We start from the raw sequence: 16733 nt of genomic DNA on the forward strand, positions 1-16733 counted from the left end.
ATGTATTATTTATTTATTTAATTGATTGATTGGATGGATGGATGGATGGATGGATCTCTACTTCATCCCAAAGGCTCAGGGCTGGTAACAATATGCTAATTAATCTACTTTATCTTTCCCTGTTGCTGGTCTCCAAAAGACAGTTTGAATAAAACATGTCTTCAGCTGCTTCCAGAAGATGCATAGACTTTGGTGTTTACAATATATGTGGTACTTTACAGAGTCATAAGCAAAAAAGTCAGGTCTTCTGCCCCTAGAAGCTTACAATCTAAATTTAAAATTAATTTGTAATCTAAAGTTACATAGCTGTTTGAAACTTAATTTTTGATTATACAAAAAGTTGTATTTTTTCCTCACACCATTTAGATTTAATGTGCCTTTAGGAAGCAAGGGTGTGGACATTTGAATGGCCTAGACCCTTGTCCTCCTCTTGAAAATATGCTCCTGTTGTTTTGTACTTTGTATTTCAAAACACACATAAAGCTGATTTACATACCCTTAACTGAGGTTTGTTTATGGTGCAGGGGCCACATTACTGCATCACCCTTAAAACTCCTGATGTTTAAACTTGTTCTCGGCAGTTCTCCAAACTATACCCCAGCACCAGAAGCCAGAGCCAGGTAGAGCACCATCCTATCCCTCCCACAATCCCAGGGTAGGAAAGGAGAACAGGGCCACACCAGCTCCCTCAGTAAGTGTGTTTAGGATTGGTGCCTTTTTGTACTTTACAAGTGGGGTGGGGTGGAGAAATGTTATGGAAACGTTTCTTTCACATCTTGATGAACATGAAAAAGGGGGCGGCAGATGGGTGGTGCAAATGCAAAGCAAGATGATGCCTTGTTCAGCTATTGAATTATTAATATTCATTGTAAGAGTTGGTTTGTGCCAGTTTTTAGGATTTATCAGGCAGACCTATGTGTGTTTACTCAGAAGTCAGTCCTACTATGTTCAGTTGCCAACTGGGCTTTCTCCCAGGTAAGTGTGCATAGGACTGCAGCCTTAGCTGCCTTCCCAAGATCTCTGTAAATTTAATTTGAAAGAAACACACATTGGATTGCACTGTTAATTCTTAAACATTAATTTCTGCACTAAGCAGAATAGCCAAATGCAACCTGCTCTGTCAGCTACACTTTTTGGTACAAGGTTGGCATGTACCTGGGCAAACAAACCCAGGTGGAGGGAAGAGAAACAGAAAAAAAAAAAAATCAGTTGCTGGGAGGGGAGAAAGAAGGTAGGTGTGTGTGTGGTTTAATCCAACTGGCTGTGTGGGCTTTTCTGTTGGAGGGGGAGCAGGGGTGAAGTGGTGGTGGGGGGGCTCTCACAGGGGTGAAGACCTGGGGCTTGTTTAAGAGCCAGGTCTCAGCCAGGTCCCTCCCACTCTCGGCCTACCGCTGTGGGCCAGGCTCTTCCAGCCGTCTCCTCCCCTTCCCTGCCGCCGAGTGAGGGTGAAGCATCCATAGAGTATCATATTTTGAAAACCTGAAATGTTTGTGTTTGAGGGAGTGGGTGAAAAAGATTTTAACATCCCCGCATTTTTTTTCTCAGACATCCAGTTGAAATACCACTGCCTGACTTTCAGCTGCACTGTTTTTGGATCCCTGCTGAAGGTTGTATATCTTACACGGTTGTGTAATCTTAGAAGGGGGCACGGCTGTGAGGGGGGCACGGCTGTGACTGTCACGAAGGGACCCCGCACCTCTGAATCTGCCACCACGCTACTGCTTGTGCCTATCGCTTCTAGCCCAGCTTCAGCGCTCTTCCTCTGTCGACACAAAACAGAGGCAGCCATCTTAAGAAAAATGCCAAAATCCATATACTTTCATTTGTTGTTCAGTCGTTCAGTCGTGTCCGACTCTTCGTGTCCCCATGGACCATAGCACGCCAGGCCTTCCTGTCCTGCGCTCTCTCCCGGAGCGTGCTCAAGTCCATATTCATTGCATCGGTGATGCTATCTAGCCATCTCATCCTCTGCCGTCCCCTTCTCCTTTTTGTTGTTGTTGTTCAGTCGTGTCCGACTCTTCGTGACCCCATGGACCATAGGACGCCAGGCCTTCCTGTCCTGCGCTCTCTCCCGGAGCGTGCTCAAGTCCATACTCATTGCATCGGTGATGCTATCTAGCCATCTCATCCTCTGCCGTCCCCTTCTCCTTTTTGTTGTTGTTGTTCAGTCGTGTCCGACTCTTCGTGTCCCCATGGACCATAGCATGCCAGGCCTTCCTGTCCTGCGCTGTCTCCCGGAGCATGCTCAAGTCCATATTCATTGCATCGGTGATGCTATCTGGCCATCTCATCCTCTGCCGTCCCCTTCTCCTTTTTGTTGTTGTTGTTCAGTCGTGTCCGACTCTTCGTGTCCCCATGGACCATAGCACGCCAGGCCTTCCTGTCCTCCGCTCTCTCCCGGAGCATGCTCAAGTCCATATTCATTGCATCGGTGATGCTATCTGGCCATCTCATCCTCTGCCGTCCCCTTCTCCTTTTTGTTGTTGTTGTTCAGTCGTGTCCGACTCTTCGTGTCCCCATGGACCATAGCACGCCAGGCCTTCCTGTCCTCCGCTCTCTCCCGGAGTGTGCTCAATTCATATTCATTGCATCCGTGATGCTATCTAGTCATCTCATCCTCTGCCGTCCCCTTCTCCTTTTGCCTTCAGTCTTTCCCAGCATCAGGGTCTTTTCCAGAGAGTTTCTCTTCGCATTAGGTGGCCAAAATATTTGAACCTCAGCTTCAGTATCTGTCCTTCCAATGAGCACTCAGGGTTGATTACTTTCATTAGGCCAGCTCAAAGATCGCCACCTCAAGGCGCGCAAGCTTTCGAGATCTCCAGATCTCTTCATCCGAAGAGATCTGACCCTCGGTAAAGCTGCCTTGGGCCAAGTCTGCCTGCGTCTCTGCCAGACAACTTCAGCGCTGCGCGAGAAGCCCTGACCCGGTTCAGAAGCGGGTGCGCAGCCCCTCTCCCCCTCCTCCTTCCAGCGAGCGGTGGGCGGAGAGGCAAGCCGAGGCCTTCGGCAAGCGCCGCCTCCTTCTTGCCTCGCTCGTGCCTCGAAGATGGCCGCAGCCGCTGCTTGCCCGGCCGTGAAGGTAAGGCGCTCCCACGCCGCTCGGCCCCGCGCGAAATGCGGCCCCCCTTCTCTCCCGTTCTCGCTTGCTCCCCCCGCCGTGGGGGCGCCGTCGCCTCCGAAGGCAGCCGCCTCGCCTCGCCTCCTCGCTGTCCCGGGGAAGAGGCACCTATGCGGGCCTCGGCACGAGGGAGAGAGATCCGCGCGGCGCTGCCCGAGCGCTCCAGCCGGGCTTCGGGGGCAGCCCTTGGCCTGCTGGAAAGAGCCTTCTCTCCTGCTGCGAGCGCCCGAGCCCGTCTCGCCTCCCGGCACCGGCTCCTTTGTCTGAGCGCAATCCTTGGCGCGTTCGGACAGAAAATAAAAGAACATCCTACGACTCCCAGCACCCCCCAGCCTTGGTCTGATCCATCAGATCCCTGGGAACTGTAGGACTTTTTTCCTGCCTAACAGGCATGCATCGAATTGGGCCCTGTCGTTATTATTGGTGGGGGGTGGGGGCCACAAGCCTGGGAGCCGCGCTTCAGCCCCGCAAGCCCGGGGCTACAGCCCTGGGCACACCTCCCTGGGTGGAAGCCCTGCGCAGACCTGCACGGGAACACCCCGTTAAAAGAACGTGGGGGAGACAGGTTACCCTTCCCGCTGATTTGAAACTGGATTCTGGCCCTAGTGCAAATCAAGTCTTGGCTTCTTATGTTTTGGACTACAATGCCCATCAGCCTTTGCCAACATAGCCAGTAGTCAGGGATTTGGGGAACTGTGTTCCAAAATATCTGGAGTGCACTGAGGGGAAAATTCAGCATACATCTTACCTAGAGTTGACCCATTAAAATGAATGGCACATAACTTAGTCATCACTAATTAAGCCCCATTCATGTCAATGGATCTACTCTAAGTAGAACTTATGTTGGATTCTGCCCTGAGTTACCTACCCCACTTAAACCCTTTTGCTGCTGATGGGATTTTACTTTGCTTCTCTCCTCCTTTCCTTACTCTATTTTTCTTTCTTCTTTGAAAACCCACTGCACACCTTTATACTGGATTAAATTCTCTAGTGAAGAATAACTATTCCCAAATGCCTAATGTAATTTAGAATATAGTTGCACCATTCATGTGTTTGCCCCTCTCTCTGTCTCTCGTACTACCTCTTTTAGGATGCAGTCCTAAACCTGGGAGTAAGTATCCTGTTGAACTTAATGGGGCTTACTTCTGAGTAGATACATATAGACACACATTGAGCAGGGGCTTGGACTCTATAGTCTTATAGGCCCCTTCCAACCCTACTATTCAATGATTCTAGGATTGTACTGATCCCCACCCAGATTGTGAGTACCAAAGGGTGATTGAGGGTAACTGGTGTAACCTAAGTGATTCTTAAAAACATGTAAAGATAAGAAGAGCCATGCTGGATCAGACTAAAGGTTCATCTTGTTCAGCATTAATTTACACAGTGGCCAACCAGCTGCCTGTGGGAAACTCACAAATAGGACATGAGTGCAACAGCACCCTCCTGCCCATGTTCCCCATCAACTGGTGTACATAGTCATTCTTATTTATTTATATTCCGCTTTTCAAATTACATTTCCCAGAGCGGTGTCCAACATTTAAAAACAACAATTAAAATAAAATTCATATTCCCGAGAGTGACAGATTGATGATAAAGCATTCAAAAACCAGGCCGGCTAAACCCTCCTTACCAAAATGTGGACCTAAATAAAATGATCTTAAAGCTCATCTCAAAATGCACAGGGAGGGAGACAAATATATACATTAGGGGAGAGAAATCTGCCCCTAACCCACATGTCTGCTGATCAAGCTGCTATGAATGGCAGGTGAACAAGTAGGTCCCCTGCTTGGGCAGGTTCATACAGATGCAGGCTGTTCTTGGTCTCAGGCTGTTCAGAGCTTTAGGGCACAATCCTGTGCAGGTTTAGACAGAAAAAGTCCATAGCTGGCTGAGGAATGCTGGGAGTTGTAGGACTATTTTCTGTCTAAACCTGCATAGGATTGCGCCCTTAAAGGTGTTTCCACGACTTTGAGCCCTATGCCTTAATTGGCACTGCTGTGCCTTAATCATGGCTGCACCATTATATGCCATCCTCAGTCTGCTTGTTTAACTATGATTTTTACTCTGTAGGAGGAGGTACTCTCTATTTCTTTCTTATACTGAGGAGTCGGATGTATTACTCCACAGAAGGGGTTTCCCCTGATATTCCACTGAAACAGCCGACACATCTAGAGGGTGCCAGCTTCGGGAGGCACTGAAACATCGTTGACATGTGGCTGTTAGAAGGCGGGTGAATGTGAGTGCTGTTAAGATCCTGTGATCCTATACAGCAGCCTTTCCCCAACTGGCTGTCCTCCAGGTGTGTCAGAATCAGTGGAGCCTGGTGGCTCCAATGTCCGTGGGGCAGTGAATCCGCTCCGGATTTCAGTCAGAACCAATCAGAACTCTAAAACTCGATATTTCAGGGCCCGCCACCCCCTATATATCCCTCCCCGAGGATGGAGACCTGTTGGAGGAGCCCTCCTCTGCATCCCACCAGTGCGAGACATACACTACAGCAGGACGTGGCTCTTTCTGCTGTGGCAGCCTGGTTGTAGAATGCACTCCCCTTGGAGGCCCAATTGGTGCAGACATTGGTTTCATTTCAGTGTCAGGTTAAAACATGGCTTTTTACCAGAGCCTTTGAGGGCTAATTGGATTCCCTGAGTTTGCACACTGTTTTAACTGTTTTGTTGTTTTAGATTTCAAATTGGTATTAGCTAGCTTAATGATTTAACATATATTTTAGCTATCAAATTATTTATTATTTTACACTGTTTAAATTGATTTTATCACCGCCTTGAGATCTTAATGATATAGGGCGAGATACAAATGTTTTAAATAAATAAATAAAGGAACTAACCAAGGTGAGCATCTTGGATAGCTTCTTTAGAGTTTTGACTTTAACCTGGAGCGGATTCACTGCTCCACTGACATGACATCAGAGTCACCAGCCTCCGCTGGTCAGAATACAACCTCATCAACCCCTAGCATCTTTCCCCCTGAAATTCCATCCCCATATGGGGAGGAGTTTAAAAAAAAGTGGTGGTGGTGGGGAGTCTCCATTGACACTAAGGTTTAATCCTTCCCTCCTAGAGCACGCTGGTCCCGATCCGACTTGGAACCATGTGCCATTACGCTGGAGTACAGAAAAAGATCAGGCCCAGCTGCATCCGTGCAATCAGCAGAACGTGTCGTTTGGCCCTTAACACACACTGCCCCAAATCCAGCATACTATTATTATTATTATTATTATTTTATTTATTGCATTTATATCCCGCCTTTTTTCCTCTTGCAAGGAACCCAAGGCGGCTTACATTATCCTCCTCCTCTCCATTTTATCCTCACAACAACCCTGTGAGTTAGGTTGGGCTGAGAGTCTGTGACTGGCCCAAAGTCACCCAGTGAGCTTCCATGGCTGAGTGGGGACTAGAACCCGGATCTCCCGGCTCCCAGTCCAACCTAGTAGATTTCAGTAGAGAGAACCATGCATGACTTCCATAAAACCTTGAGTTCCACACCTTTTGTCCTTTTCTAATGAGAGCCTTTTCCCTTATTGCATACGAGTAACATGCATTCCCTAACAATTGTGTCAAAAATGTACAGGTTGCTGCTTCAGCAGAAAAGGAATTCAGCTGATCGTGGCAGAATAGCAGCCAAGCTCAGAAGCCAAAGCTCTTGTTCTAATATCAAAACGACAGTTTGTATTTCTCTTCCAACTGCAAATGAATAACCTGTAATGGTAAAGAATAACTAGTTAACACCTCTGTGGTCTGTTGCAATGGCAGCCACGAAGCCCTGAGCCACCCCTGACAAGGTTGACTTGGCAAGGTTATTGAGCTCCTTCAGATGTGTGACGACCTCAGTCAGGGAGACCATTTGCTGATCTTCCCTGAGCTGGACATAAACACGTAAAACTGGAGTTCAACTTGACAGGAAGCCTGGCAAGGGAGATGACATCCTTCTAGATCACAGCAATTCCCCCTTCCCAGCCATCAGGCCTATGCTAATCCAGTGGAGGCTGATGGTTCTGATTTCAGTGGAACAGTGGATCCATTCTGGGCTTCTGTCAGAACCAGCCAGAACTCCGAAGGAGCTATCCAAGGTGCTGAACCTATTTGGGGGTGGGGTTCAGGACCTTGGATAGCTCTTTTAAAGTTCTGGCAGGTTCTGACTGAAACCTGGAATGGATTTACAGCCTCTCCGAAATCGGAGCCACCAGCCTCCGCTGGCTGGTGCTGCGCCAAGACTTCAGGTGATGAACACAACTGCTAGAGATCAGCTTCTCCCAGTTCATCCACCTGAGTCTCAGTGAGATGCACCAGATTGGCATCCTCTTCTAGGATCAGGCTGTTGCTAATTGATATTTGGTCTTCCTGGCATTCAGGGGCAACCCATCTGGCAAGCTAGAAGGTGTGTTGGCATGGCAACTCAAGTCACTCTGGATGGTGTGACTTGAAATGCAAAATGATGTAGTTGTTGATAATACATCCTGTCCCGTTCTTGGGCTGATTGTTGCCATTTGAGAGATTGACAACATCCTGTTGACTCCCCAACATCTCTCTCAAGGCTGTTTCAGTGATCATAAAATGCTGCCCTTTGTTATTGTAACATCTGCTGATGCCGCCTTTTGTTGGCCTTTCTCCACCTTTCTTGAAACTGATACTTCAGCAGTCCTCTTCGTGGGCACCTTAGTACTCTCCACATGGCCTTCCTGTGAATAATAAGGAGGCCATATGGGGGTACTGAGGTATGTGCAAAGAAGATTGCTGAAGTATCAATTTCAAGAAAGAAGGAGACAGGCCAACAAAAGGGGGCATTAGCAGACGTTACTATAACAAAGGGCAGCATTCTATGATAGTTGTAACTAGGGATGTACGGATTGTGTAAAATACACTACGTCTGTGTTTCATGGATTGTCAGGCGCCTTTTGTTCTGTTGTCTGTTCACAGACGGATTCGATTTTTTTTCGTTAAGCGGAAAAATACTCAAATAATTCCGTAAGAGGGTTCGCAACAATTTATATAATTGGCCTTAGTATGTAACATTTCGCGTATTGTCCCCTATTCCGTTCAACTTTTCCCCACATATATTTACCAGTAGCAGGCAGAAACTTGCATATTTTCCTACGAATAAATAGGCATAAATTTTGAGAAAGTAAAAAAAAAAGAAAAAAAAGATTCAAAAGTCTATGGACTTCGCATGGCCTGTGGGGGTTGTCCACAGCGGATTGCACAGGTTGGATTCTTAGAAATCCGAGCTCATTTTAGTCTGTCTCAGATTTCTCCAGCACCCCTAGTTGAAACAGCCTTGAGAGAAATGTTGGGAAGTCATCAGGATGTTGTCAATCTCTCAAATGGCAACAGTCAGAGCAAAGAGCAACGTCAAGCCCCCTTTGATGGAGGAAGCCTTAATTCATGAGGAGCAAGGTATAAAAGCCTGCAGGTCCAGAAGCAAAGGAGGGGCACAGCAGACTGGATCGTATGAGTCGGACACGACTGGTAGGGGACACCTTTACCTTTACCTTTATTGATAGTGTGAATGTGAGTATGTGTTGAGTAGAAACCTGGGTGGGGTTCTGTACTCTGGAGCAGAAAGATGGACAACCATTCTTAACTGGCCTGACTAATTTCTGCCACCATATTTCCCCCTTGCCCTAGGGTGATGTTGGCAAAATTGCCCAGGCACATAATACATTAGTGAGTACATGCTCCTTCTGAATTGGTTGAGTAAAGGGTTGGGTTTTTTTAAAAACTCATAAGCTACATTTGGACAATTGTCTAGGGCAGGGGTGGGCAACTTGTGGTCCTCCAGATGTTTTGGCCTACAACTCCTATCAATCCTAGCCAGCATAGCCGATAGTGGGAATTGTAGGCCAAAACATCTGGAGGGCCACAAGTTGGCCCCTCCTGGACTAAGGCTCCATAAACTATGGTTTATAAAGCCGTGGGCAAGTGCTGTAGTCACACGCTTCGTCCTTGCCTCTCTGGTCTTGGCCAGCTTCAGCACTTTGTTGCTGGTTTGTGCTAAACCAGAGTTTTGTGCCAAACCAGGAAACTCTGGCTTAATGTAAGCCAGAAACGAAGTGTTGAAGATGGTGTGCAGCAGCAGGAGGGCAGGGGTGACGAAGGAGAGCATAGCCGTGGTGCTCACCCACACCTTCATAAACCATGGTTTATAAAGTCTTGGATGATCATGTGAATGTAGCCATAGTGGACTAATCAGTCTATGGTTCCAGTGTCACTTCAGCACTATAATCCTAAACACATTCAAGTGGGAGTAAGATGCCATTGAACTCAGTGGGACTTCCTTCTGAGTAAACATCCACAGGATCGGACCACATCCGTAAGCACTGACTCAGCCACTCAGCTTGTAACTGATCAAAATATATGTGCGAATTAGCCCTTAGCTTACTTCACATATAATATGTTCCCAGTACTTTTTGCATATGTCAGGAATTAGATGGTCACTTCAGCGTGCTGTACTTGCCAAATCCTGCCTTGCCTTTGCTTCTACTTTTGTTCAAGAGAAAAAAAAGCCCTTCATTTAAAAAACAAATTACAGAGAAGAAAATGTCAAGCTCTGATGGTTGCAGAAAAAAAAATTGAAACGATGTGGCTGAGTGCCTTCTAAAGGTTCAGTAACAGAGCTTCTTTCCTAATATTTTATTTAGGTATTTTAGAAAATTTATATCCTGCCCTTCTAGTGTATGTACAGCGCTCAGGGCAGCATATAGCAATTTAAAAGTACAAAGGGAAGCATACAAAGTTAATGCTACAATGAAAACTGTAAGAAGGAGACAAATATAGCAGGTAATACAGCTTGAGGACAGGAAGGCCTGGCGTGCTATGGTCCATGGGGTCACGAAGAGTCGGAAACGACTGAACAACAACAACAGCAATACAGCTTAAGGCTGCAATCCTATACCCACTTTCCTGAGTGTAATCCTCACTGAACTAGTACTTGCTTTTGAATATCATAGGCTGTTGAGTGATACTGTGGACTGAATGTTGATTAAGATGGACTTTTTTTGCACTTTATTTTTTGCACTTTATTTGTTGAGGTTTAAGAACACACTTGTGGTGATTAGGGTTGGATCCAGTGGTGGAGTTCTGTTGCTGAAAGGGATTCCATCAGTGATACTCCCCTTCCCCTCTGCAGCTGCCCCCCCTTCCCCATCAAAATCTTCTCTGGAGGGCTCAGAAACCCTCCAGAGCAGATGCTGGGGCAATGCAGAGGGCCTGGAGGAGAGAGGGAGAAAGTCCTCTCACACTTGCGGACATTTGCTAGTGTGATGTTGGATTTAACCCATACTGCATTGCTGATTACACTTTATTTTGGCCATCTGATTAAGTTTATGATCTGCCTTGGCAATGGAAACAATAGGGAGGATGGGGTTTCTTATGCTGTGACAAGGCAAAGAAAGGTAGCACCCAGCTTTGGAAAAGCCATCCCCTCAGGAGTTTATATGGGGATGGCATTTACAAGTATTTTGACTCCCTCTGAAGACTTCGTTTGCTCAGGCTTTTTAAAAATTGGTTTATGGTTTTAGTCTGTTCTGCTTATTTCATCGGCTCTCGGGTTTTTTATTATTTTTATGATGATAATCTTATTGTGGTGTTAGTGCGATTAGTTTTAATCATGCCTTGTACACCACCCTAATATCTTTGGATGAAGGGCAGTCTAAAAATAATGTAAATAAATACACTGTGAGTAAACATGTGTAGGACTGTGCTGTAAGTTGAAGTTCTCCTCGCAAAAACTTCTCAGCCTGGCAGGCCAAATGCTTGCCAGAATAAAAATGTCTTAAGGTACAATCCTATGCAGGAAAAAGTCCTGCAACTCCCAGCATGCCCCAGCTAGCCATGCTGGCTGGGGCATGTTGGGAGTTGCAGGACTTTTCCCTGTCTAAACATGCATAGGATTGCATCCTTAAGTAGGTGGTGTAAGGTGAGGACAAAGGGGGGCAAAACAGGCCTTTGAAAGTAGGGAGTTCTGGAAGAACACTAGGAGAGCAATCATATGGTCCCTAGACAGTGTCTGGGGGCTAAAGAATATTCCAGATTCCTGGATCCGAGGTTGGAGACAGCATTCCAACCTCAGAGCCGTGAATCCGCACTCCCTGCCCCCTCTCCCTTGCAGCTGGGGAGGAAAGAACCGTGTTGGTTGCCGCTCCAAGGCTGCAAAAGCGACTTCGGAGAAGGAGTAAAGGGGGCATTCTAGGGGGGGAGGGGACTGGAAAGGCCGGGTCACGCTGTATCTCCAGGCCTCTCCGGCCTCCTTCCCACCCCCTCCGACGCGCCCCGGCTAGATGGGTGAAAAAGCCCATCTAGCTAAAATATTGAGTGGGGAGGTGACGATCGCCTCTGCCCCCCCTCCACTCTGCACTGGATGGTGCACAGCCATCCCAATCAGATTGCATTCTAAGTTTTAGAATCAAGTATTATGTTTTAAGCATGTCATGCCCTATTCTGCAGCTTGCATGTACCAGATCCTTTCAGAACTTAGCTAATATGTATATTCGTGTATATATTGAATCCAGACTTCTCCTCCAGCCCCTTTTCCCTTCCTGGAAATATCATTGAACAAAGAACATGCCAGGCACGGTCAGGCTGTGGTAGACCCCAAAATCTGCATGCCTGAAATCCTTCCAGGCTGACTCAATTTATGTTAAGGAGGTACTGTAGAAATTATCTGGAAGATGCATGACCAGGTTCTCCCAGGCTATTGATTGGTCAGTTCACATTTCCTTCCCTGGGAGCTGCCCAGCCCCTCCTCTCCCCCCCCCCCCGAGAAATATCTGTGTTTGTTAATTTTTTTCCTTGTCTTCTTTGGGTGGTTGGCAAATGGTCAAGGCAAAACTCTTCAACGCCCTGGAGTCCCAGTTGAGCCTCATCCGAACCCCCACCTGTAAGGTGCTTTAGTGGGTTACTCTAGAATTCTGACGAGTGTCAATGAGCTAGTTTGATGTTTACTTTTATTTTTAAAAGCAACTGGCTATTTCTGAACTTCTCTCCGCTTGGTTCTTTCATAAATATCTGATTGGAAACTAGAGTTGATTTGATAGTGTTGCCTAGCCTGGAGTTTGCCTTACCCACGCACTGGTCTGCTTCGCAAACATGCTAACCTGGTTCTTAAGGAGTTTGAAGGAAGTGCCAAAGGGTCCATCCTTCTCCACATATCAAGGTCATAAGTCCATCTTCTCTCACATGGGCAGACTAAGAGACATTTAAAATGGTAGTGGCACTACTCTGAAGAATATAGACAAAACGGTGTTTTGCAGGTTGTTAGAAGTGCACACACACCAGTTTGCCACACTATAGATGTGGGAGGTTTCCAGTTCACATCTTGTCATGGCCATAAACTCACTAGGTAGACTTAATTAACCCTCTGACCCGATTCTCATGTAACGGTGGCAATTCCTGGGTTTAAGCCAGGTATTGCTGGGGAGGAGTGGAGCATGTGAGCGATTTCCACTTTTAATCAACAGGCCAGGAACACCCCATTCCTGGGTTGGTTCGTGACATGCAAACCTGGAAATTATGGGTTAATCAACCCAGATTTAACCCAACAATTGGCCATGTTTTTTTCTGTCTAAACATGCATAGGATGTTTGGACAGAACAACCCAGAGTTTCTGGGTTTGCACGTCACAAAACAACCCAGGAACGGGGCATTCCTGGGTTGTTGATAGTGGAAATGGCTCATGCGAACCAGGTGTTGACTCCCTGTTTGCATTCCCAGTTAATAATACTGACCTACCTTACGGTGTAGCAATGTTACCAACAAGATAATATACGTAAAGCACTTTGCACACCTAAATTGATATGTAAATGCAAATTGTTAGTGTCTTAAACTGCTGCAGATATTGGGGTACTTGGTCTTGATTTTGTTATTTTTACATATGTATAATTTTGTGTACAAAGTGCTTTACAATTCTTAGTTATTGTGTTCATCTTTATGTAGGACACTGAAATCATCTTCATCATCATCATCTTCACCTGTTTTGATTTGATTTCTTCAGATTCATTATATGTTTGGGGAAAGGGTGGCCTTGTTGTAACCAGGGTTTTTGACCTGTAGTTAACTAGGACTTGTTTGGGACTGAGCATCTTGTTTGCTGCATGTTCAGCATTTGAACTTTTGGGCTTGAAGATAAATCCAAATTACCTCAGCCTTAATGAGTGTTGGAAATAGCAAATCTATCTCCTCTGTTCATATTTCACTAGAGGTGATGGTTTGTCTGCACTACCACATCCGTGCCACAAGATGGCAGCAAATAAAAAGAGTATCTGCTTTCACCTACTAGTACTTGCCAGGTTCCCAGGATGCGTCAAGATTTCAAGCAGAGCCCATAGCAGATAGCAAGGACTACACAGGCTTACTGTAACCAAAGAAAGATTCTAATTTATAATCTAAGGTCACAGAGCCTATGCAATTGCAAGTGGACAGTATCTTTTTGTTGTTGTCAGTATCAATACTAAGGAAGTTTGTATCGAAGGTAAAATGGAGTATTCTGTAGCTGTGGCTATTTATTATAGGTATTTGTCCACACAATTATGGACAAATGAAAGGGTTTTTTTAACATCTGTTGAAAGGGGTTTTTTTTTTACATCTGTTTATCTCATTCAGTGATTTATTTAGTAGAAAACATTCAAGCATGAGACTAATTTGGTGGTGGTTGTTCCTTATAGCAGAGATACCCATTGTATGTATTACTGGGGAGCCACCTTGTGGGTTTGCGGGGGAGGGGTGACGTGGTAGCCCCAGATCTGGAAGTTACTTTTATCGTGCAGACAAACCCCTTCATAAGTGGTCAGCCTCCTTCATAACCTGGCACCATCCAGCAGCAAGGGCATTCAGTAGGGTGAGACTGTGCACAACTGAACATCAAATCCGGAACTTACATAATAAGGATTCCTGATCACAGATCCTACACCCTGTTCTCATCTTCTGTCTGACACACAGAGCTCGGGGCACAGCTAGCAGGCACGATCCCATTGCCACTGTACTCATGCAGTGAGCATGTGATGATGAAGGAGAGAATAGGGCCATAGTGTTGAAGCATAGCATTACGTACAAGGATGAACGTTGACATGGATATATTATATACCTGTTGCATTGCATACAAAATCCAAAAGCAGTGTAACATTAAAGTGTAAAATACTGTTATTTCTTAAAACTTCAAAAATGTTTTGGGATGGTGGCGGTATACCAGGGGCTGCATACAGTTTTTTTAGTGGGGGGCGGGCAGGCAGATCTGGTCCATGCACTGCCAGCTAACCACCCGTATCTTATAGGACAGGGTAGGCAACCCAATGCTCTCCAGATGTTTTGGGCTACAACTCCCATAACCCCTGAACATTGGCCATGCTGGCTGGGACTGATGGGAGTTGTAGCCCAAAACATCTGGAAGGTATCAAGTTGCCTGTCCCGTTAAAGAATAATGATAGTAATGCTTGATAGCACTGCATTTGGTACCATTGGAAGGCAGTCCTTAAAAATCCTTTCTTCAGGCAAAGTTCAATGTGAGCATTGTTGGGCTGAATAGTTAATTCCATTATTTTGGAAGGCGTTGGACAGTCTTCTGTTCCATGATGTGTTTATCCAAGCGTCCCTGGGAGTTAGGTAGGTGGCGACCAGGGAAAGGACCTTTTCAGTCATCATGATGGCAGGCAGATTGTGGAACGTCCCTAAATATGTTTGCTTGGCTCCTTCCGTGCTATCTCTTAGATGCAAGGCACTGTCTGCCCTATGTCTTCTAACAATATCTCAGAGACTTCTTGACTTGCCGCTTCGCTGCTTTGTGGGTGTTTCCATCTAGATTTTAATTTCTTGCCTTTGTTTTTATCTACTGCTTTTATGGCCTCTTATGATGTTTCTGTGTTTGCATCTGCATTGTGTTTAGTTTTATTGTAAGCTGCCTTGAGGCAGTCTGGCTATAAGGTGGAATCGAAATACCATCAACCAAATAAATAATGAAGAGCCACGTTAAGCTAAGTCGAACTATTGGTATATCTAGCTCGGTGCTACTTAATGGGAAGTCTTGTCACAGAGAAGACCAGACTTCTTATCTGATCCCCTTTAATTGGATTGGACGCTAAGGATGGAGCCTGAGGATTCCACATGCAAGATATGCACTCGGCTGCTGATTAATTGTCTGGCATGCTGTGAATTGAGCTTTTCTTCTCTCATACAGTCTTATTATTGTGGGAAAAGTTGGATTATAGGTAGGCTGCCTGTTTGCTTTTGTTACAGATCCGATGGCTTCCTCGCTTTTCATTTTGGACTTGAATATGGATGCTGAAGTACAAAATAGATACATCTGACATCAAGGGTGCCAAAGTTGGCGTGTACCCATTTTAAAATACTGCAAAGTAGTGATTGGTTTTCCGATGGCTTTGGGAGATTTTCCTGCTCACAGGGCTGGGAATCCCGTTGAAGCCCTGGCTGACCTCTGGAATGCGGAAGTGACCCAGGCGGTTGACATCATTTCTCACACCTTGAGCCCAAATAGCTCCCTGATTTTCCAGGGAGCTTCTGATAATGATACAGCAAGGATGATGTCTACAGCAATGGTAGAGCAAACGTCTGGCAAATCCAACCAAGCAGCGACAAGAGCTCGTTTTACAGCCGACATCCTGGCCTGATGGCAGTCAAGAAACCTTAAAGATTAACATTACATTGATCCGGAAAGAACATGGATGTGTCTGTATCAGGGGTGGGGCAGGGATTGCCCCTCAGATGTTGTTGAATTACAACTCCCATCATCCCTAACCATTGGCCAAAGCCTGCTGAAGTGGATGGGAGCTGGAGTCCAACAACATTTGGAGAGCCACACGTCCCCCATCCCTGCCCTATACATTGGATGTTTTCTGCTGTCAGGTTGATCACTTGCATGCTCTTTGCCTTGGAATTTGAATCCATATCCCCACCCTATTCTACCATGGAACGATGAGGCGTTTTTAAAAATAAGCAAGGGGCCTGGATCTATGGAACCCTCTCCTGACAAATGGAATCCATTCCTGACAGAGAAGTGCCTCTGTTCTTGGATCATTTATCTGGTTGTTTTGGTTTATATGATACTATTCTGAATATTGTAATGCACTAAGGCAGGGGTGTAGAACCTCCGGCCCAGGGTCCCAATCCGGCTCTCCCAGGTTTCCCAGAATACCAATTGTGAGATTATTTCCTGGTGTTTGTGCAGTCCCCCCCGTCTCATTCTAAAAGGTTGAAATGCTGCTCTTAAGGCTTGCATGATGGCAGGAAGAGCTTTAAGCAAAAAGATGCTTGTATTTGGGGCCCCATTCCTTTTGTCTTTGCCCCCACCCACCGCTGGAATGTGGCTCCTGAGAGCTTCTCCAAAATGGCATTCAGCCCTAGGGCTGAAAGAAGTTCAACACCCCTGCACTAATATTGTGATGGTGATGGGGTGAAGCCTTGAGCAGTGATTGAGTTTGCTACCCGATGGTAAGCGCAAAGGTTTCTACTCAAATCCTAGAGAGAGGCAAGATGGGCCTAGGAAAAGGAGAGGTGAAAGATGCATGGGGTGGCCATAATATACTGAGAGCCAGGGGAACAAGAAGACAGCAGGGCAAGGGGAGCAGCTGGAAGGCTTGTGAGACAGATGGTTC

General features: G+C 46.1%; 1 protein-coding gene across 6 annotated transcripts in view; it reads left to right on the forward strand.

Annotated features, from left to right (window-relative positions):
• The first annotated feature begins 3026 nt into the window (after nucleotides 1-3026).
• MTAP (methylthioadenosine phosphorylase) overlaps nucleotides 3027-16733 on the forward strand; it is a 40549-nt gene continuing 26842 nt past the window's right edge. For 4 of the 6 annotated variants that reach the window (XM_084834589.1, XM_084834590.1, XM_084834591.1 and 1 more), the window contains exon 1: nucleotides 3027-3079. In XM_084834589.1, coding sequence (XP_084690715.1) covers nucleotides 3047-3079 — 33 coding nt within the window. In that variant the 5' untranslated portion in view covers nucleotides 3027-3046. Of the gene's footprint in view, nucleotides 3080-15357; nucleotides 16164-16733 lie in introns of all 6 variants that reach the window. The other 2 variants (XM_084834587.1, XM_084834588.1) reach the window with 1 other exon arrangement.

Source organism: Heloderma suspectum, chromosome 2 (genome assembly GCF_057233095.1).
Source record: "Heloderma suspectum isolate Gila_16-S chromosome 2, 16-S_ref, whole genome shotgun sequence".
In the NCBI taxonomy this organism is placed as follows: Eukaryota; Metazoa; Chordata; class Lepidosauria; order Squamata; family Helodermatidae; genus Heloderma; species Heloderma suspectum.